The sequence below is a fragment of the Saimiri boliviensis genome, chromosome 1, assembly GCF_048565385.1.
Source record: "Saimiri boliviensis isolate mSaiBol1 chromosome 1, mSaiBol1.pri, whole genome shotgun sequence".
In the NCBI taxonomy this organism is placed as follows: Eukaryota; Metazoa; Chordata; class Mammalia; order Primates; family Cebidae; genus Saimiri; species Saimiri boliviensis.
Genome location: NC_133449.1, coordinates 226993345 through 227016197, shown reverse-complemented (window position 1 = coordinate 227016197; position 22853 = coordinate 226993345). Strand labels below are relative to the sequence as shown.

General features: G+C 35.7%; 1 protein-coding gene across 7 annotated transcripts in view; it reads left to right on the top strand.

The window, feature by feature from the left end:
* Positions 1-22853, top strand: part of ATG10 (autophagy related 10) — a 292497-nt gene that overhangs the window by 210029 nt on the left and 59615 nt on the right. For 6 of the 7 annotated variants that reach the window (XM_074384181.1, XM_074384177.1, XM_074384175.1 and 3 more), the window contains one exon: positions 22378-22518. The exons of the other annotated variant lie outside the window; for it this stretch is intronic. In XM_074384181.1, the coding sequence (XP_074240282.1) occupies positions 22378-22518 (141 nt within the window). The remainder of the gene's footprint in view (positions 1-22377; positions 22519-22853) is intronic. 7 annotated transcript variants of the gene reach the window in all.

Genomic DNA, 22853 nt, shown 5'->3' with positions numbered 1-22853 from the left:
GCACCACTCCACTCCAGCCTGACAACAAAAGAAAAGAAAAGAAAAAGGCATAGGAAACTTTGTTCTCACTATCATTCACTAAGTAATTTATTTTTCTTTTCTTTTCTTTTTTTTTTTTTTTTTGGGATAGAGTTTCACTCTTGTTGCCCAGGCTGGAGTGCAGTGATGTGATCTCAGCTCACTGCAACCTCCCTCTCTCAGTTCAAGTGATTCTCCTTCCTCAGCCTTTCAAGTAGCTGAGTTTACAGGTGCATACCACCTTGGTCGGCTAATTTTTGTATTTTTAGTAGAGACGAGGTTTCACCACATTGGTCAGGCTGGTCTTGAACTGCTGATGTCAGGTAATCCACCTGCCTTGGCCTCCCAAAGTGCTGGGATTATGGGCATGAGCCATCACGCCTGACCAGTAACTTACTTTTCTTAAAATTTTTTGGCCTTACTCCTTGGAGTGTTTGTGGAAAGTCTTCAATGCTTTATTAAATGCTATTTAGGCATTGGCATAACAGTGGTTTTTCATCCAGCTTTTACTTTCTAAAATTTTCTGACTACTAACCATTCATTAAGTGTTTTAATAAAAGGGGAGTAGATTTATTATTTGACTCCCATTTTATTAAATTCTAAGATGTTTTATCCCATTTTAATGGGAGTTTAAGATATATAGTTAAACAGAATATATTTCTTATAAACAACCAGGATGTTGGTATATTTGGATTTTACTTCTTTAAGTTGAAGTTTATTTCACTGCATAATAGAAACAAGAGGCTGGTTAATTTTCTTTGTTATGTGCACAACTAGTTGAATAGAATATTGCTTAGCTCTACCATCAAAGTTACACTTTTGACTCAGTATATGCTTTGAATTATACAAAGGCCTTATTTAAAGAATCTTCCAGTATTTCATTGATCCTTGGAAATACTGTTTCTTAAAAAGGAATAGCTTATCAATATAAAAATAAAATATCATTTAAAATATTGAATAATTTTTATATGATTCACCTTAGCACATTTCATTTTGATAATTACTTACCATCAATTTTTAATTTTTAATAAACATTGTAGTCTCCAAACTTCAAGTTTGAGGAATATTTATATTCTTATTTCCAGTTTTTGTGAAAGAGGTTTATGGTGGGTAGGCAGTCAAGCAGCAGCTTGGGGCAGGTGGAGAAGGCTGGGTGCTGGGTACTGGGGGCTGGGGGCTCGGGGTGGGGACCAGAGGCAGGCACAGGACCTGGAGAGGAAATAGAACACAGGCTCTACAGCTACACTTACCCAGATATGTTTTGAGTCCTCAGTAAGGAGTATACACCACCTCAGAAAGATGCTATTTGTTTTATTTTTTGTACAATGGTTGCTGTATACATATGATTCCACCATGCAGTTATTGCACATTATTTTCTTTCCACTTTCTACTCCCTTCAGCTTCTCTTCTCACTTGTCATTTTCCCTGGTTCTCTCCCGTGTCAGCTGCAAAATTCTCCCTATTACATTTGCAGTCTGTATTTTTAGTTTAAAAAGTTGGTCGATAAATAGAGATAATGCCAAAGTATATAAAGCATTTGTGCCAGTTACATTTTTTTTTGTATGCTGATGTTGTTTTTTTCAGCATATTAATGCAATGGTCCTTCCCTTCTGTCCAATCTGAATTCCAAATTATTTCAAGTGGTTTGTATACATAGATTCTAATATGCTAATAATACCTACATATACTATAACCATCAAAGCAAGTGAATAATAACTAAATGATGGATGGGAAAAGACAGTTTTAATAGAAAACATAAGCTAAGGAAAGATTTTGAGCTTTCTAAGATAATAAATAACAAAAAGGGAAAGCCAGTTAAATACATTGCTTTCATTCTGTTACAGAAGGAAGCAGACAAGATTATCAGGAGAGACAAACTTTTTCTTGTACTAAATTCTAGATAGATCATTTCACAACTCTGGAAAAATATTATCCTTTATAGATACCACTTAAATCAATTCTAGGAGATGGGAAGAGGGTAATGCTCATCTGTAGCTGTGTGAGAACGTTACACCAATATGCTTTATGTAGGTTTATACTGTTTAAGTCTTTACCTGCAGCTTACTGTTTAAATTCAGCCTACAGATGTTATTTTAAGTGTTTTGAAATGTTTTTTGTTTTTGTTTGTTTGGTTTTTCTTAAATAGGGTCTTACTCTTGTTGCCCAGACAGGAGTGCAGTGGCACGATCTCAGCTGACTATAACCTCTGCCTCCCAGGCTCAAGAAATTCTCCTGCCTCAGCCTCCCAGGTAGCTGGGATTCCAGGTGTGCACCACTACAGCCTGGCTAATTTTTGTATTTTTAGTAGAGATGGGGTTTCACCATGTTGGCCAGGCTAGTCTTGAACTCCTGATTGCAAATGATCCACCTGCCTTGGCTTCTCAAAGTGGTAGGATTACAGGTGTGAGCCACCACACCTGGCCATTAATTTGAATGACTTTAGACTGGATACATGCTCCATGTTTAAACATGGTCAACTCCTTTCCCTACTTCCTCATACTGTTTGTCTATTTCACTTATTTACTTTGCCTGCCTGTCTTCAAAAAGCATTTGAGTTTTCCTATTCTTTTATTGATATAAGACGCAAAGAAAGAGCTTAGAGATTCTGTATGGATCTGAGCATGAATCCCAGCACATATTTTCCATTGTCTTCAAATAAAAGTGGTATTATCTGGGCTTAAAATTTTTTATAATAATAATTTTTTCCCATTGAAAAAATAATATATACTGAAAATTTTTAATAAAATACAAAATATCATAAAGAAGAAAATAATAATTATTCAAAATTCCAAATATTAAAAGTTATCACTGTTAATGTTTTAGTGCATAGCTTTCCAGAAGTTAATATATAGCTTTATCTATAACATATATTCATATACATATATAAATACACAAATTAATCATATTATGTACCCATTTATTATGAAATTTACATCAAAGACATTTTTGCATCCCAATATTTAAATACATCTTCATTTCCCCTCTAATAATTGTGTAGAATTCCATTGTAAGGTAATGCTATAATTGTTTTAACTAATTTTATGTTGTGAATTGAGTTTTTTAAAAATGTGTATTATAAAAAAGTTTCTAAGTGAACATCTTTGTATATGTAATTCATTGCAATTGTCAAATATTATTTGGGATAAATTCTTAGAAGTGGAATTGGTGAGTGAATGAGCATCCACATTTTAAAGGTTTTGTTAGATATTCCCATGTCAATCTCGAAAAAGATGTACTAATTCTAAGATGCCAGCAGTGTCTTCGACTACTCATTTCTCAAAGTGCTCACTGATATGGGTCATAATCATTCTTCTTAAAGTGTTACAGTCTGATGTCAACCCGATTTTTGATTGGAGTCACATATCAATCAACTTAACACTGAAGTTACTGATAAATAGCTGAAATGTAGGTTTTTCTTACAATTGATTGGCACATACATTTTAGACACTGGAGTAGTTGACATATTGTCGAATTAAAGGCTCTGATTTATGTTCTTGCCAAAGCTGAATGTTGTTTCTGCTGTTCAGAGTTGTTCTCCAGGAGTACCTGCCAGCAGGGCTTCACTTTTCTTTGTAAAATTCATTAGATTTGCATAGATGGTTGAGCAGAACTCCATGGAAGCCCTTAAGTTCTGCTCCTTTAAGCATGGAAATATTACTTCTAACATATTCTTTCACTTAGTTTTTGAACACCCTTATGAGGTTGATACTGTTCTCCACATTTTAGAGAAGGGGAAACTGAGACACCAAAAGGTTAAATAACATGCTAACAGTCAAACATCTACTAAGTAAGAGAACTGGAATTGGAACTCAGATGCCATACTAGGGAGATCATGTCTTTAACCAGTATGTTTTACTTCCTCGCACAATACTAATCTTATTCTCAAAATGGTATTATATTAAAATTATTATATTAAAGCAGATCTGATCAAGTTTTAGGTCATGAACCCTTTCTGAGAGTATTATGAAAGCTCTGGACTCTTTCTCCAGACACAAAATATTGCAGCCCTAATCAGGAGTCCCATAGACCTCGGCACGACGTCCAAATCCTTGGAACTTGTAATAGCTGTAGTGGATTAAAACTCAATTTCCAATCTTCCCTTCTCTCATGCCCTTCCTGTACTGCAGACACTAGAAAGCTAACGCACCATTCTCACACATCTCAAATAGGGGCCTGAATTTGGTTCAGGAATATCATACTGGTTGCATTTGTGCAGGATTTGGAAGGCAGAAGCATGTAGAAACTGCTCTTGTCAGAAGCATTTTTGGCCTGGAGGTTGTCTACGTGACCTCCACTGAGACTTCAGTGTCCAGAGGAAGAGGCATCCATTTTGCTGGTGGGAGTTGTAGCAGGTGTGCTGTGACTCTAGAGGTGGCCACATAGGGTCAGGTTTTTGTTCATTGGAGTGGGATGTGATTCTAGAATGACAGGTTACTGACCCAAGAAGAGGCAGTAGGTTGGATGGTGTTCAGTTCTGCAGGGTTGCTTCAGGAATTTTTCCTAGAAAGTCATCTAGAATTTGTTTATTCACTCCTCCCTCCCTATTCAACTAGCCAGAGAGCTTCAAGTAGAGAGTAGATTCTGATTTTGCAACTGAATCTTGACTGATACTGTATTATACAGCTTGACCCAAAGAGAATTTCTTCAACAGGTTAGGAGTTGGACTCTGAAGTCAGAAACACTTGGTTTCTTACTCAGGTTCTTCCACGTGTTAGCCATGTGACTGAGGATAGTTATTGGGCCTTTCATCTTCCTCATCTGCAAGATAGGAAATTATTTCTACATAAGGAATATTATAAGGATGATACCAGTGGGTTGTTGTGAGAATTATGTGAGTTAATGCATGTTGTTTTCTTAGCATTGTGCTTGGCACATAGTTGATACTGTGAATATGAGTTATTATCATTAATCTATAAATACGAAATGGAAAAGCAGACACAATTCTATTTCTATTCCAATTCCATGTAATTTCTATTCTGTATAAAATAAAGCACTGCTGGTCAATAGAAGAATTGTTGAGCTTCAGGTTTACAGCAGTACATTCACAAGCCGAGTCTGATCGCTTATTGAGGAGGAAGCTGACATAGTGTACTTAGTATATTTATCTACCTACATAATGAATTGTGTAGTTTTCATTCAAAAGAAGATTCAAAAAACTGAATTCTCTGGTAGCAAAATTCCTTCCTCAGGAGAGACCTTCAGCTTTAGGTGATTAGTTGGATATGCTGTTTACTATGAGGTGGAGTTGGCAGATCAGAATAGGTATGTCCCAAGGCTGCAGTGGCAGGAGAAGAAGACCATCTGGTCTCAGTGAGAATCTGCTTTCATAGCGCTTCTCCCCCAGCCATGCTATTAGCAGTTGCATTCTACAATCTAAAGTTGTTATTGGGCCTGTCCTACAGTACATCTAGAATTGAATAGTTTCAATATTGTACTCGATTTTTTAAACCACTTGTGGGTGAAAGGAGTTAAATTGAATACATGTCTAAGTAGCTTCCTCTGATCAATAGGCTCATTTTCTGACAGACTTTCTCCCCTATCCCCATCCCTAGCCCTATTCACATCATCTTTAATAACCGAGATTGCAGTGGTCAGTCCTTCACAGCCTCACATGGCAGTTCGATTTTTACAATTTAAACTTGTTCATATACACCTAGAATAAAACCTCTGCTTGAGGATAGTCAGAATTGCCTTAGACTGTGGAAGGTCGCTTATGGTAATCCATTTAAAGGTTTTTACAGCCTTCCTTCCCCTACCTCTACTTAAAGGTCTTCATGCAATCAAATTAATTGCAAGCAATTGTTAAAGGAGAAGTTTAAGAGTCAATTCTGTAAAATTATCACTTTTGATTTGCCAAAGTCTATGTCATTGGTAGAAATAAACAGCAAAATGGAATTATTTTTTACATAAAAAATTTTAATTTCAATTTCTTCACAAGCATGTTTGACATCAGTTCCTTTATATCCATCAGTACAATCCCCTTGGAGGCAGTTGTACTGGAAAGGCTAAATGATCAACGGTGATAGTTTCTTGGATGTGGACCATGGGGGAACAAATTGTCTCACAACAGGTCTTTCTTCTACTGATGAGGCTTTAATCAGATCATCATTTCTTATACTCCTGTTTCATGAAATTATTGTGTCAGCTAACTTGTGTTTCATACTGGGTTCAGGAAAGCCCCATGTGTGAGTGAAGGCACATTGGAAGTATAATTTGTGTGTGTTAGGGTGTATGTGTGGGAAAAGGGACACATTTGGAAGAAGCCAAGTAAAATTGATGGGTCTTTGGCGCCCTCCACCTTGTTTTAATCAGAGTACCTCCATTTTCTTCTGCTTTATGGTATCTTGAAAGGTCTTATTTGCAGAAAGTGTTCTGCTGCTTTAAAATGTTTGTAAATGGCTGAACTAGAGGGCACATTGCCTAGATGTAATTTGAAAAACTGTCAAGTTAAAGGCAGGAAACTGACATTGATTGTCAAAGATTGTCAAGTTAAAGGCAGGCAAATTGACTTGTGTTTGGACAAAAGAAATTTTAGTATGAAGATATGAACTTATATATTCCTGATTCAACAGGTCTATATTTTAAGAGAGTTTTCAGGAATATGTAAGTCCATTTTGTTTCTTGCAAGTTAAAACAAACAAAAAAAAAGCTCTTTTGATCTTAACTGAGATCAGTGTGGCCAGGCCTACCTTTGTATCTGCTAAAATTATTTTGTTGAGTGATTGAATAAAAACAGTGCTTAGATCCCATAGCCTTGGATATTGGATATTATGGATTTCATTCTTTCACATTGAGGCAGCTTCTAACTGCTAAAAATAGGACTCAAAAAGAAGGCTATCAGGGCTTTCGAATTCAGTTCTTTTTCTGGCATCTTATAGGAGACAGGCTTTTGGCCCTGTAGGTATGCTCTGGAACTCCCTTGGAATCAGAAAATGTAGCCAGTTAACTTGGAAACTAAGGAGCTTAAGTTTCTATTGCTGCTATCAGTGACTCCCTTGCTTCTGGGTCATTAAGCTAACCTAGCTCACTTGTACATTTGATAAAGATGGCCAAACTGCACTACCAAAGTGGCTCAGGGAAGTCACCTAGGTCACCCCATCTTCTTTGCTTGTTCACAGTCTGCTTTCATTCTTGTCTCATTCTTGTCTGGCTTCAAACACTTCAACCACTTTGCTTTGTAACCTAGTGTTGACCCTGCTGGTCCCATGAACTTGGTATTTGAGAGAAGACTTCTTGGTGCACAAGCCTGAACTCTCTCTTGCTAACATTTGCTTTGATCTTGGTTCCCTATGTTACTTGAAGAAAAATTTCTCCTGTCTTGTTCTGGCTTGCAAATAACACCATCCCAAACTTGGCAGGACCTCTGTAATCATCCCAAACTCTTTTTAGCAGGAATTGGACAGAGACTAAAGGGATCAACCAGTCACTCTGATGGGAGGTTTTCTAAACCAGTGTAAAGGCAGTGGTGACTGTCTGGGTGATGGTTTGCAAATCTTATGAGAGCAAAGTGTAGGTCATTGAGGGTCAGCCGAAAGGAGATCTTGGAGGAGGTTATATTAGAAGGCAAAGACTATGTTTATCAGGAATTTATGTTTACCAGTCAGTGTCTTAGTTGGACAGGAGAAACTGGGATGTTTGGTAGAGAAAAAGCTAGTAGGGTGGTTTAATTTAATGCTAAGATATGATTCCTTTATACTAGTCAATTTCCAATTTGATTTGGAAATTTGCCAATCATTCGTAGTTAACACTTCCTGAGTACCTATCATATGCTAAACTCTCTGCTAGGGACATTTAGATAGATGAGCTAGTTTTCATAATGATTCTTAAAGTAGGTATGATTATTCTTATTTTATAGATGAGGAAACTGAGGCTAAAAGAATATGCGCAAGCTAATAAATGGCAGAACAAGATTCAGTTCTAGTCTTAAGTCCTGTTCCTGGTCTGTTTGTTTTTGTATTACAACTGATTTTTTTCTTTTTTCTTTTTTAAGAGCTCCCTTTGCTTTTTTTTTCTTTTGTGACAGAGTCTTACCCTGTTGCCCAGGCTAAAGTGCAGTGGCACAATCTTGGCTCACTGTAACCTCTGCCTCCAGGGTTCAAGCGATTTTTCTGCCTCAGCCTGCCAAGTAGCTGTGATTACAGGTGCCCACCACCACCCCTAGCTAATTTTTGTATTTTAATAGAGATGGGATTTCACCATGTTGGTTAGACTGTCTTGAACTCCTGACCTTGTGATCCGCCTACCTCGGCCTCCCAAAGTGCTGGGATTGCAGGTGTGAGCCACTGCGCCTGGCCTTGCAACTGGTTTTAATTGGAATAATTTTGGCCATATTCCACTAGTGATTTAATCTGATGTAGCACATTGCTGGTAAAACAAATCCCATCAGCAAAACCTAGGGCATGTCTTGACTTTTTTTATGGAGCTATAATTTGCATAACATAAAATTCACCACTTTGAAGTGTGCAATTCAGTGGTTTTTAGTTTATTCACAAGGTTGTGCAACCATCATTACTATCTAATTCTAGAACATCTTCAACTCTAAAAAAGAAGCCCTATACCCATCAGCAGTCACTCCCATTCCTTCCTCCTCTCAGCACTTGGCAACTACTAATTTGTCTTTTGTCTCTGTAGAGTTGCTTATTCTGGAAATTTTGTGTAAATGAAATCAAACAAAACAAATCTTTTGCTTATAGCTTCTTTCATTTGGAATGATGTTTTCGAGGTCCATCCATGTTGTAACACATAAAAGTACTTTACCCCTTTTGACGTCTGAGTAACATTCCATTGTAATATACATATGACATTTTGTTCATCCAGTCATCAGTTGATGAACATTTTGATTGTTTCTACTTTTTGACTATTATGAACAATGCTACTATGAACATTTATGTGTAAGTTTTTGTGTAAATATGTTTTTAGTTTTCTTTTGTATATAACCTAGCATTAGAATTGCTGGGCCATGTGGTAACACGATGATTTAATTTCACATAAATGCCAAGCTAGTTTTTACAGAGGCATCACCATTATATTCCCACCAGAAATATATGAGGGTTACAATTTCTCCCCATCCTTGCCAATTCTGTCCCACTGGCATTATCTTTCTTTTTTATTATAGCTATTCCACTGGGTGTGAAATATCCAATTGTGGTTTTGATTTGCACTTAGCTAATGTCTAATGATGTTGAGTATTTTTTCATGTGCTTATGGGCCATTTGTATATCTTCTTTGGAGAAATGTAGATTCAAATCCTTTGCTCACTTTAAAATTAGGATTTTTTTATTGTCAAGTTGTAAGAGTTTTTAAATATATTTTGAATACTAAACCCTTATTGGCTATATGATTTGCAAATTTTCTCTCATTCCATCAGTTGTCTTTCCCTTTCTTGATAGTGTTCTTTGGCTCACAGAAGTTTTTAATGTTTGTAAAGTCCAATTTATCTGTTTTTTATTAGATTTATCTTAGATATTGTATCTACAAAACTGTTACATATCCTAAGGGCACAAAGATTAAACCTTATGTGGGCTTCTAAGAGTTTTATGGGCTGGGTGCGGTGGCTCATGCCTACAATCCCAGCACTTTGGGAGGCTGAGGCAGACAGATCACAAGGTTAGGAGTTCAAGACCAGCCTGACAAACATGATGAAACCCTGTCTCTAGTGGATTGAGTCACTGCACTCCAGCCTGGGCAATGTAGTGAGACTCCCTCTTTAAAAAACAAGGAGTTTTATGGTTTGGCTTTTACATTTAGGTCCTTAATCTGTTTTAACTTATTTGTGTATGTAGCAATGAGGTAGGGGTACAAATTGATTCTTTTGCATGTATTAATAGATATCCAGTAGTCTCTGAACCATTATTTGTAGACTACTCTTTTCGCACTTAATTGTCCAGGCACCCTTGTTAAAAATCAGTTGACCACAGATGTATGCATTTATTTCTGGACTCTAAATTCTATTCTACTCTTTTATATGTCTACCTTATGTCAATGTCCACTCTCTTGATTACTGTGGCTTTATAACGGTAAAGCTTGATAAGTCATTTTTTGAAATTGGAAAATGTGAGTATACCAATTTTATTCTTCTTTTTGAAGATTGTTTTAGGTAATTTTGGTTCCACGCATTTCCATATGAATCTTAGCGTCAGCTTCTCAATTTCTGCCAAAATGTGGGTTGGAATTTTGATATGGATTGCACTGGATCTATACTTTAAATCGAAGTATATTGGAAGAGTCTATCTTCCAATTCATTAACACGGAACGTCTTTCCATTGACTTAGCTTTTCTTAATTTCTTTCAACACTTTTTTATAGATTTTCAGGTTATGGTTCTTGCATTTTTTTCATTAAATTTATTGCTACATATTTTGTTCTTTTTGATGTTGTTGTGAATGGAATTGTTTTCTTAATTTCATTTTCATATTGTCTCTGCTAGTGTATAGAAATACAACTGATTTTTTGTGTGTATTTTTTGTATCCTACAGCCTTGATAAGTTTTTTTATTAGTGCTAATAGTTTTTTTAATTTATTAAAATTTTCTATATAAAGATCATGTTATTAAGTCATGTCTTGATTTTTGATGACACGGAGAAACAGGTAATAGCATGTTGTCTGAAAAAGAAATTGTTGAAGAACTAAAATTTTCTAACCCTAACCATACTATCTATCGATCTGTCTTTCCTGGGCATATGACCTATGCCTGTGTCCATCCTTTGGTATTTGGATGTATCATGAATCCTATTTATATTACTTCCCATTGTTCTCAGTCATTTTCTGTCCACCCACCTTCTCTGATGATTAATTACATCCTTCTCTGATTACACCTTACCTCTCTGTCCCTTTATCTATCTATCTATCTATCTCTCTGTCTGTCTGTCTGTCTGTCTGTCTGCCTGCCTGCCTGCCTGCCTGCCTGCCTGCCTGCCTGTCTGTCTGTCTTGTCTATCTATCTATCTATCTATCTATCTATCTATCTATCTATCTATCTATCTGGCTATCTGTCTAGCTATATCTATAGATAAAATGATTTGTTCAATAAATTAAGTTCTTTTTACTATATCACATTCAGCAGTTCAGGTGACTCATCTCAGCTGAGCTTTAGTACCCTGAGAACTCTTTTGTCAAGGGCTGGAGTTTAGTAAGAAGTCCATTTATTGATCTATGATGTCTTCCTTGGTTCCTGGCTAATACCTGATATTGTGTGTACTGTTCATGGAAAAATAGAACTCCTCACATACTTTAGAGTGAAATATGAGGGAAATAGAGAAACACAGGGGGACTGGGCCTGAGGAAGGTTGACTAAGGGGATTTAGCTGATAATGCAGAGTATTTTCCTAGAGATTTTTATTTAATTCACTTGCTTAATTCTAGGTTTTTGGGGAAATTTACTTTTTAGACATTCTTAATAAATGATATTAGAGACTGCATAAGGAGAGAGTGGTATAAAAAATTTACATTTACTCAAATGAAGTAGAAGGTGAGCAAAAGAAACCAGATTTGCATTTAACAGACAAAATAGAATGCTAAGTCACATGGGCTGGAGTGCAGTGACAGGAGCATGGCTCACTGCAGCCTCCGCCTCCTGGATTCAAGTGATTCTTGTGCCTCTGCCACCCAGCATGGCAGGTGGTTGGGATTATTGGTGTGTACCACCATGCCTGGCTAATTTTTGTATTTTTAATAGAGATGGAGTTTTGCTGGTTAGGCTGGCCTTGAACACCTGGGCACTCCAGCCTGTGATCTGCCTGCCCTAGCCTCCCAAAGTGCTGGGATAACAGGCGTGAGGCACCAAGGCAGCCAAGGGTGTGCATTTTCTACATGTTTTCCGTAGTTTTAGCCATAACTTTAAACTCACTCCCCATAAACAGAGATTCTACCGCCTGAATCTATGGTTTAGAGGTTTTTGCTCTCATTTTGCCACATTATAAGGACAAGCCATTGTTATTATTTTAATTGAAGAAATTTCCAAAAGGGAACAGTGCTTGGGATTGGGAGACTTGCTTGAAACAATTTAATTGCTGTTTTTCTTGACTTTTCACATTGACTGTTCTGAAGACTAAGCATCCTGATGATTTTATCAGTGAAGTATTACCTAATGTTTAGTATGATCATTTACCATTAGCTTCCTCTAAGGAGCATGATATGCAGTAAATATTTCCAGGTACAACATTCAGCTTTCACAGTATACATTATGTAGCTAATTTTCTCCGAGTTTTTCCTGAAAATGTTCCAGTTAAAAGCAGGCAGCTTCTTCTGATCATTTGTCTCAGCCACAGGTACTCTTCAATGCAAAATGCTCATATTTATTTCTTTTTTAAAAGAAGTCTGGTAAAAATTTTAAAATTTTAGTGGGAGTAATGAATGATTTCTACTGTTATTAAAAGAAAACAAGGTAAGGAATCTTCTAATTAAAACAATATCATCAGTATTTATTGAGTAAACATTTTCCTGGGCGTGTATTTACTGATTTTTTGGTTGATTTTTCTCAAAAGAGGAAAACTACATTTATTCATGGTAGAATTTCTGTGCTTGTGAAGGAATATCTCAAAATTTTCTTTTTAATAAATTTCCCAAGTCTTAACAGCTAACTAGACTTGCGAGTCTTTGAGATATATTGAAAGAAGCATAGACTTTATAGCAAGAAAGAGGCAGGATTCGAAGCTGGTTCTCCTCTTGCTATGTATTGGGGTAAATTACGTAAAAATTATTTTCTCTGATATCAATATAGCCATATTAGCTTTATTCTGTCTTTTATCTGGTAAATATTTCTCCACCTTTTAAGTATTAAACCTGCTCTGGTTTATTCATTTCCTTCCATATAGAACACTATTTTAAAAAATTTATGTACAGTACAGTTTACATTTTTTAGTGGGCAGTTACGTAAGTTTTGGAAAATGCAGAGATGTGTAACTGAAAAAAATCAAGATCTAGCACACTTCCATCCTTCCTCCACCCAAATTCCCTTGTGCAGCCCCTTGTAGCTAACCTTTTCTTCCACCCTCACTCTTGTTCTCTGTCCCAATTGTTTTTCCTTTTTTGGAATGTCATATTTGGATTTCTAGGCTTTTGAATCTGGCTTCTTTCACTTAGGACATATATTTGAGGTTCATTTATGTTGTAGTATATATTGATAGTTTATGACTTTTTAATTGCTGAGTAATATTCCATCATATGAATGTACAGCATTTTGTTTATCCTTTTACTAGCTGAAAGACCTTTGGGCTGATTCTAGTTTTTGGTTATTAAGAATAAAACCACTAAAAACACTCATTTGTAGGGTTTTTGGTTGATGTAAGTTTTCATTTCTCTTGGACAAATAGGAATAAGATTTCTGGTCTATATGGTAATTTTTTTTAATGCCAGACTATTATGGGAAGCATTTTATACTCACATTAGCAATTTCTGGGAATTCTGGTTCCTTCACATCTTTACAAGAACTTGGTATTGTCAGTTTATATTTACTTTAACCATAACCATAGATGTGTAGCAGTATCATCAGTATCATAGTATGGTTTTATTTTGTACTTAATGACTAATGATGTTGAGTATTTTTTCATGTGCTTGTTTGCCATTCATAGACTTTCTTTGGTGAAATATCTTTTTAAATCTTTCCCCAACCTTTTTTTTTTTTTTTTCTTTGAAGGACAGGATCTGACTCTGTTGTCCAGGCTAGAGTGCAGTGGCACAATCATGTCTTACTGCAGCCTCAAACTCCCAGGCTCAGGAGTGATCCTCCCACCTGAGCCTCCTGAGTGGCTAGGATTATGGATGTGTGCTACCACTCACAGCTGTTTGCCCATTTTAAAAATTGGATTCTTTTATATTCTTATTGTTGGATTTTGATGTCCTTTACATATTCCAGATGTAAGTCCTTTGGCAGATATGCGATGTGTAGATATTTTCTCTCAGTGTATGACTTCTTTTTATTCTTTTAACAATGTTTTTCACAGAGCAAAAGTTTTTCATTTGTATGAAGTCCAATTTATTTTAAAATAGATTATTTATTTATTTATTTATTTTGAGATAGAGTCTCACTCTGTCACCCAGGTTGGAGTACAGTGGCGTGATCTCAGCTCACTGCAAACTCTGCCTCCCGGATCCAAGCAATTCTCCTGCCTCAGCTTCCCAAATAGCTGGGACTACAGGCGCCTGCCACCACACCTGGCTAATCTTTGTATTTTTAGTAGAGACGGGGTTTTGCCATGTTGGCCAGGCTGGTCTCGAACTCCTGACCTCAGGTGATCTGCCCACCTTAGCCTCCCAAAGTGCTGGGATTACAGGTGTGAGCCACTGTGCCTGGCCTAAAAATACATTTTTAAAATCTACTGCACTTTGGTATCGTATCTAAGAACTCTCTGCCTAACCCAAGGTCACATATATTTTTTCCTAGACATTTTTACTATTTTATTTTTAAGCTTATGTCTAGGATTAATTTTGATTTAATTTGTATGTAAGCTGTGAGGTTTATTTTGTATATGAATGTCCAATTGGTGCAGCACCATTTATTGAGAATACTATGCTTTCTTGATTCAGTTGCCTTTGCACCTTTGTCAAAATCAATTGACCATATTTGAGTGGGTCTATTTTTGGACTCTCTGTTCTTTTTCATTGATCTATTTTTTCTGCTCTTCCACCAATACCACACTGCCTTGCTTATTGTAGCTTTGTATTAAATCTTGATATCAGAGAATGAGTCTTCCAACTTTGTTCTTTTTCAGAAAAGAGCCTTTACCTTTCTATATAAATTTTTGAGTCAGCTTCTGAATATCCACAAAAAAACACTGCTGAGATTTTAACTGGGACTGTATTGGTTCTATGGGTTGATTTGGAAAGAATTAACATCTTAGTGAGTCTTCCAGTGTGTGAACAAGGTGTAACTCTCGATTCTTGTATATCTTCTCTGCTTTCTTTCATTAGTATTTTTTGTTTTAAGCAAAACAAAATATATACAGATCCTGTATACATTTTCTTAGATTTTTACCTAAGTACTTCAATTTGGGGTGTTATTATATTTAGCATTTTCTTAAAGTTTCCAATTCTAGTCGTTTATTGCTAGTATATAGAAATACAGTTAATTTTTGCATATTGTCCATATGTCTTGAGACCTTGCCAAACTCACTTATTAGTTCTAGGGGCTTTGTTGTAGTTTTGGGAGGGATTTTTATATTTAAAATTGAAGACAGTTTTGTTTCTTCCTTTCTAACCTGTATGTCTTTTTCTCCTTTTTTCTTTCCACATTGCACTGGCTAGGAGTTAGAGAATGATGTTGAATAGCAATGGTATGAGAGCCATGTTGCTTAATTTTGTGTCAGTTGGCTAGGCCATGGTATATAGGTATTTGTTCAAACATTATTCCAGCCATTTCTGTGAAGGTATTTTTAAAATTAAACTAATATTCAGATCAGTAGATATTTGAGTAAAACATATTGGTAGGTGGGCCTGATCTAATCAGTTGAAGGCCTTAACTGGAAAAAAAAAAAAAAAAAAAAAAAAAACCTCACCTGAGCAAGAAGGAATTCTAGCATCATTTAGACTCTAAATGTAACTCTTCCCCATGCAGACTTTTGACTTGCCAGGTGTCTACAGTCATGTTAGCCAGTTCCTTAAAATCAATCTCTGTCTCTTTACAGACAATGCTGACAAAAATTATAAATTAAATTATTTTTTAAAGAAAAAAATTTTTTTAAATTAACCTCTGTCTCTCTCTTTTTCTCTACTTGTATCTGTAAAGGGGGTGAGCCGAGACTTTTATCTGTACACAGAATTAGGGGATCCATTTCTCTAGCTATGTGCTCTCCAGTATTTCTCCCATACTCTAGGGATCTCAGAGGCTCCTTTTCCTGGGATTCTAACTAAAAAGACAGGGTTTCTCTTAGAGTTTTAGCTTCCAGATCTGCTGTTGCATGTAGTTTTGTGTCAATAGTACTACTCTTGAGCAAAACAGCAAGAGAAAAGAGAGAAAAACAAACAAATTAAAAAGCAGATATTCTACTGCAGTCTTCAGGCCATACTGTTCCCTTTTCCAGTTCCCCTGGCCTAAAACACGTTTTTCTCGAGGGTTTAGGCTGCCATTGCAGTGCAGGTCTGTGACAGGGACTACCCTTTCTTCAGGGGTATGAGAGAAGAAAGAAAAAAAAAAACAAAAGACCCTAACATGCCTGTAATCCCAGCACTTTGGGAGGCTGAGGTGGGAGGTTCACCTGAGGTCAGGAGTTTGAGACCACTCTGACCAACAAGGAGAAACCCTGTCTGCACTAAAAATACAAAACTTAGCCAGACATGGTGGTTGGTGCATGCCTGTAATCCCAGCTACTCTGGAGGCTGAGGCAGGAGAATTGCTTGAACCTGGGAAGCGGAGGCTGCACTGAGCCGAGATCATGCCACTGCACTCTAGCCTGGATGACAGAGCGAGAATCCATCAAAAAATAAAAAAAAATAAATTAAATAAAATAAAAAGATTAATGGGGAACTAACTTCACCTTTCCAGGTTGTCTGGCCAGAAGTGGGTTTCTTCCAGTGTTTTGGTTGTTTACACCTCCTGCACAGTTCCGCAGTGGGGCAGCCGTTGGGTCAAAGCCAGGAAATAAAAGAGGAAAAGCCAGGGAACTTACCCCCAAAGAGGTTATTTGAATTTTAGCTACTCTTGCCAATCTGCTATCGTTAACTTTTCAGTGTCATAGTGTAGTTGCTTTTTAAATTTTGTTTTTTTAGTTTTAATCAGTGGGAGAGATAGGCTATGGTGGGTTTACTCCATGTTGGTTGGCACTAGAAGTCTTGTGTCCTTATGTTTAAGTGCTGTATATATATATATATATATATATATATATATATATATATACATATATATATATATATATTTATATTTATATCATATTGTTGTACTTAAAAATTTTACTCTATAGTTTTTGTCTGTAAGCCAGGGGAGTTTAATCTGTTTATGTTTATTATGATAACTGATATGTTTCAGTTTTTTCCTTTTATCTTATTTGTGTTTCTGTTTGTGCTATCTTTTTTATTTCCTCTTATGACATTCTACTCCAGTCTTAAGCAAATGATATGACTCTTGTGACTGCTTTTTAAATCTCTAAAACGGAGATAAAAGGGTCTAAACAGAATGTTATCTTAAAAATGAAGTAAAATAAATATTTAACATTTTTTGCACAGTCCAAGGTACCGTCAATTTAATTTAATAACATTCATTGAGCACCTACTACGTACTCAATAATAGAATAGATAAAAATTGCTGCTTTTATGGAGCTTATATTCTAGTGGGGGAGACAACAATAAACAAAAGAAGTAAGTTAATTATATTGTCTGATAGAACATGAAAAGAGCTATGGAAATAAATAAAACATGGAAGAGGATAGGGAGAACACCACAAGGGTAGAAGTGACAATTTTAGACTGGCAATGGCAAGTTAGTTATTTTTACATGCGGGAAGTAGTACTGCTTTATTTTTTGTATGTTTTATTTGTATAGTGTTTTATATATCATTTTCCAAAGTACTTTAACTTTTATTCTTGTACATTGATTCAACAATAGGGGCCAGACTTATACTAGACTCTGGGGTACAATGAAGAGCAAAAACAGACATGAATGACATCCCTGTGAAGTCTTTAGAGCATTTCTCTATTACTTCCATATTAGATGAAGTCAATAATGCCAGTTTATTTATCTTTTTAATAAATAATTTTTGAATTTTACAGTATACCAGACACTTACAGTAATTGCGAGGTTAGCAAAATAGACATGGTCTCCGTTCTCTTGAATCTTATAATTTAATGAGAGAATAAATTTTTAAATAAACAATTTCGGCATACTCTGGCTGTACTATGGAAAAGATTGGAAGGGAGCATGACTGGAAGCAAGGAGAGACCAATTAAGAGGGAGAATAAACCCAAACAAACTAGGAAGATGGCCTACGTGGTAGCAGAGGCATGTGGAAATAAAGAATGTTGCTAGAGGTAAAAAGAAGCTACATTTAAGAGGAGGAATTGACAGTGTTGGGGAAACTGGCTTATGGATGATGCAATTCGTAGAAGACGGATAGGATGAATTCAGTTTTCAAGATTCTAAGTTTAAAGCACATGCAAGATATCTGAGTGGCGTGTCTCTGAACCTCATGAGGCATGTCAGGAATAGAAATGTAAAATTGGACGTTATCAGCAATAAATGGTAATTGAAGCCATGAGAATAGATACAGTCTCTAGGCAGATGTAAAATGAAAGAAAAATATAGCCTAAGATATAATTCTGAAGCATATAATCATTTAAAAGAACAGAAGACTGACTGTGAAAGGTACTAAGAGAGGGTGGTCAGAAGTATAGGAGGAGATTCTGGAGCCCTGGAGGCATGTTTTTTGTTTGCTTGTTTGTTTGCTTGCTTGCTTTTCAACGCTGTGAGCCTATCCAATGCTTCAGAGAAGTCAGATAAGAAAAGACTCAGATGTGCCCATTGGGTTTGGCAATAGCAACATCATTTGTGTACTGTGGCGAGTAAGCAGACTGCGGTTTGATGCCTGAGTCAGGAGATGAGGAAGTAGACAGAATAAGTAATTTTTAGGAAGATAGGGTGATTCTTGGAGAGGGACATGGAGGAGAAGGAGGGGTTTTTCATTATAATTTACTTGTTTGTTTTTAAGATGAAAAAGACTTTAGTATTTTAAAAACTGAAAGGAAAGAGCCAAGAGACAGAAGACACAGGAGGAAGAGAACTGAAAGAGCAAAGTCCTAGAAAAGGTAGGATGGTGGCCGGACAAGGGATGACTTCCATTTTAACAGAAGCCATAGAGGACAAAATGTGGGTATGGATTGAGATATATTTTTAGTTTAGCAAGAAAGGACATTTTATGGTTTTTAATTTTTTTCTGTGAAATTGGACACAAACTTATCTGCTGTCAGAGAGGGATTTTAGAGCTTTAGAATAAATGGAAAAAATTTGACTTTCTTCCATGAGGAGATGGAAGAGTAGACTAGAGAAATATTTTAAGACCAGCAGGAGGCATGGAAGCTCCACTTGAGGTGGGCCAAGTTATATGATTTCTTAAGCAGTGCAACTTTGATGCATGTACACAATAGAAGCAGCCAAATTTGGGATTTTTGCCAGATGTTAAGATAGAAAGACAGTAGACAAGGGAATTGATACTATTGTTAAGAAAGTGGTTGACATGACAAAGAATAGAGCCTAAGTTTAATAGGGAAGAGAGAAAGAGAGCTATAGAAAAAGGGACCTAGAGATCCCTGTGAAGTCAAGGAACTGAAATCTTGAGAATAGCTGACTAAGAGATCTGAAAACATAGGATATTTGGTCTGAGAGTGGTTTTAAAGTGGGGAGTGATTCTTGTATTGATAAATTTCTGAGTGTGACTACTGGAGTGCTATGCTGACATGGAAGTCAAGAAAGAGAGGCTTTAGCATAGGATGGGGCAAACACATGGATGTAGTCACCTTGGATGATAGTGGAACTTGAGGTAGAAGGAAAGACTGTGAATCAGATGCTAAAATCTTGGAGAGAGGCTAACATAGTAAGTAACAGAAAGGAAGAGGGATTAGAAGGTTGTATAGCTAGATAGCATGTATATCAAAGGAACTGATTTTTAAATACATCTTCTCATTGACATATAATGTAATATACACCAGAAAAGTGCACAAATCATAAGTATACAGATCCTTAATTATCACACAACTCAATGATTCTGTGTAGCCCAGTCAAGAAACAGAACATTTCTAAAATTATACTACCAATCACTTTCTCTCCCTTCTTCATAGATACAATTGTCCTGACTTCTAAAGACCTATATTAGTTTTGCCTGTTTTTTGAACGTTGTATAGATGAAATCATATTCTATTCATTGTATTTTTTTAAAATTTTGGTGACTTAAACCCAACTTGTGTTTGTGAGAATCATCCATGTTGTTCTATGTAGTAGGAGTTCATTAATTTTTACTGCTATATAATATCGTATTTGATTTTATGACTATATCACAATTTACCTTCCTACTATTAATGGCCATGTGGTTCCCCCTGCCCCAGGTTTTGACTATGATCATACTATAATCATGTCTTTTGATGCATGTATGTATGTATGCATTTCTATTGGGTATATACCAAGAATAGAATTGCTGGGTCATAGGGAATGCACATATATGTTTAACTTTGCTAGGTAATACCAAATAGTTTTCTAAAATTGTTCTATCAATATATATATTCTCTTGAGCAGTGTAGGAATTTCAGTTGCTCCATGTTCTGATAAACTGATACTGTCAGTCTTTTAAAATTTAGCCCTAGTGGTAGATGCATTTTGGTATATCATTATAGTTTAAATTTTATATGATTAATGAAGTTAATATACTGTTTTATAAAATGCCTGTTCATGCCTACTGCCATTTTTTCTATTTGGTTGCCTTTTTAAAAAATGATTTTTAGGAGTTTTTCCATAAATTGAGGGTATGAATTCTTTGGTGGATGTATATATATAGCAAATAGCTTTTTCAGCATGGTAGCCTGACTTCATTTCCTTAGCAGTGACTTGATAACCAGAAGTCTTTAATTTTAATGTGGTCTAATTTAGGAATCATATCCTGTATAATTTATGCTTTTTGTAGATGTTTGAGATCAGTCTACCCCAAGATCATGAAGATAGTTCACTCCAGCACTGTCCAATAGAACTTTCTGCAAAGACATAAATGTTTATATTGCACTGTCCAATGCAGTGGTCAATAGCCACATGTGACTACTGAGCCCTGGAAATGTGGCTAGCATGACTGAGGAGCTGGATTTTACATTTTATTTAACTGTAATAAATTAAAATAGCTACATGTGACTGATAATTATGCTATTGAACAGATTTGATATCTAGATGGTATGTAACTAATTTATTATATTATTTAGATAATATCTATGAGCCATTGAGAACTAGTTTTAGTTTATGGCATGAGATACGGGTCATATTTTATTTTTTTCCCACATGGTTATCCAATTGGCTCAGCACTATTTATGAAAAAGTTTGTGCTTTCCACATTTCTTTGTCAACTTAGTTACACATAAAGTTTCTACATGTTCTTGGATCTGTTTTTGGATTCTCTGTTCCATTCAGTTGTTTCCTTGTGTCAATACTATACTATTTTTATTACTGGAAGCTTATAATAAGTCTTGATATCTAGTAAAAAAAAAAAAGTTTCCTAACTATTCTTTTTTTTCCCCTTGCCTATTCTGGACTCTTTTAATTTCCATTTAAATTATATAAGCAGATGGTGAAATTTCACAAAATAATATTGAAACTTTGTTATTATAATAAGTTGGATGTAGAAGTCAATTTGAGGGGAATGGACATTTTTACAACATTAACTCTTCCAATCTATGAATATGATATATCCCTCCATTGATTAGTTTTAAAATTTTTCTTTTAATATTGTTTTATAGTATTCTACTTATAGAACTGGCATGTCTTTTGTTGCATTTTCTTAGCTTCTTGTTTTGTCTAGAGCCACCAGTATATTGTTGGGTGGAAGTGGTGATACAGGTGTGCTTATCTCATTTCCTTCAGAGGGAGAACTTTAAATATTTTAAGTATGAGGTTTGTATTAGATTTTCTGCTAGATATTTTTTTATCTAGTTAAGGAAGTTTCCTTCTATTATAGTTTACTCAGTGTCTTTGAAATATTGATGTTTTTAAAAAATCAAATACTTTATTGGCATCTTTTGAGATAATCAAGTGATTTTTCTATTTTACCCCTTTAATGGATTTTCAAATGTTAAGTCAATTGTGGATTCTGGGGAAAAAAAAATACAACTTGGTTGTAATACAGTATCCCTTTAATATATTGCTGGATTTCATTTGCTAACATTTTGCTTAGGACATTTTCATTCATATTCATAAGAGAAATTGGCCTGCAATTTTTTTTCTTATAATGTCCTTGTCACTTTTAGATGTCAAGCATATGTTACCTTCATAAAATGAGTTGGGAAGGGATCTTTTTTTCTTTTTTTTCCTCTGCAGGAGTTTATGTTTTGCTGGTGTTATTTCTTCTTTAAATGTTGGGGAAAATTAATCAGTGAAGCCATCTGGGCCTAGAGTTTTCTTCTTGGGAAGATTTTAAATAAAAACTTGATTTCTTCCATAGATATTAATCTAATATGACTTCTTTGAAGGTAGTCTTTCTTAAATTTTTTGTTCCTGGCTAGTTTTAATATTAACTTCATGTTTTTTCCTACTATTATCCATTGCTGTACACTGAATGTTTGTCTTCCCCCCAAAATTATGTTTAAACCTATGCATCCCCAATGTAATGGTATTTGAAGGTGAAGCCTTTAGGAGGTGATTAGGTCATCAGAGAAGAGTCTTCATGATGAGATTACTATGCTTATTAAAGGGATATCAGAGAACTGCCTGCCTCTTCTGCCATGAGGACCCATACAGCCAAAAGATGACCATCTATGAACCAGGATGCAACCTCTTACCAAGCACCATGTCTGTTGCTACCTTGATCTTGGATTTCCCAGATTCCGAAAGTGTAAGAAACAAATTTCTGTTGTTTATAAACCACTCAGTTCATGGTATTGTTGTTCTAGCAGTTTGAATGGACTAAGTTATGTGTCTGTATACTGTGTAGTCTTTATACGTCTCCTCCTGAGATTCATGGTTTCCTTTTAATTTGTGGCTTGATAATTTTCATTGGTTTTTTAACATTTTTGGCCATTTTGTCTTTAAATAGATTGCTTTTGCTCCAGTCTCTCTATCCCTACTTTTTGTGACTCCAGTTACAAGTATTTACCCTATCTCTGGTATTTACCATTTACCATACCAGATCACCATATCTCATATGTCTGCTATGCCTCTCCTACCCGA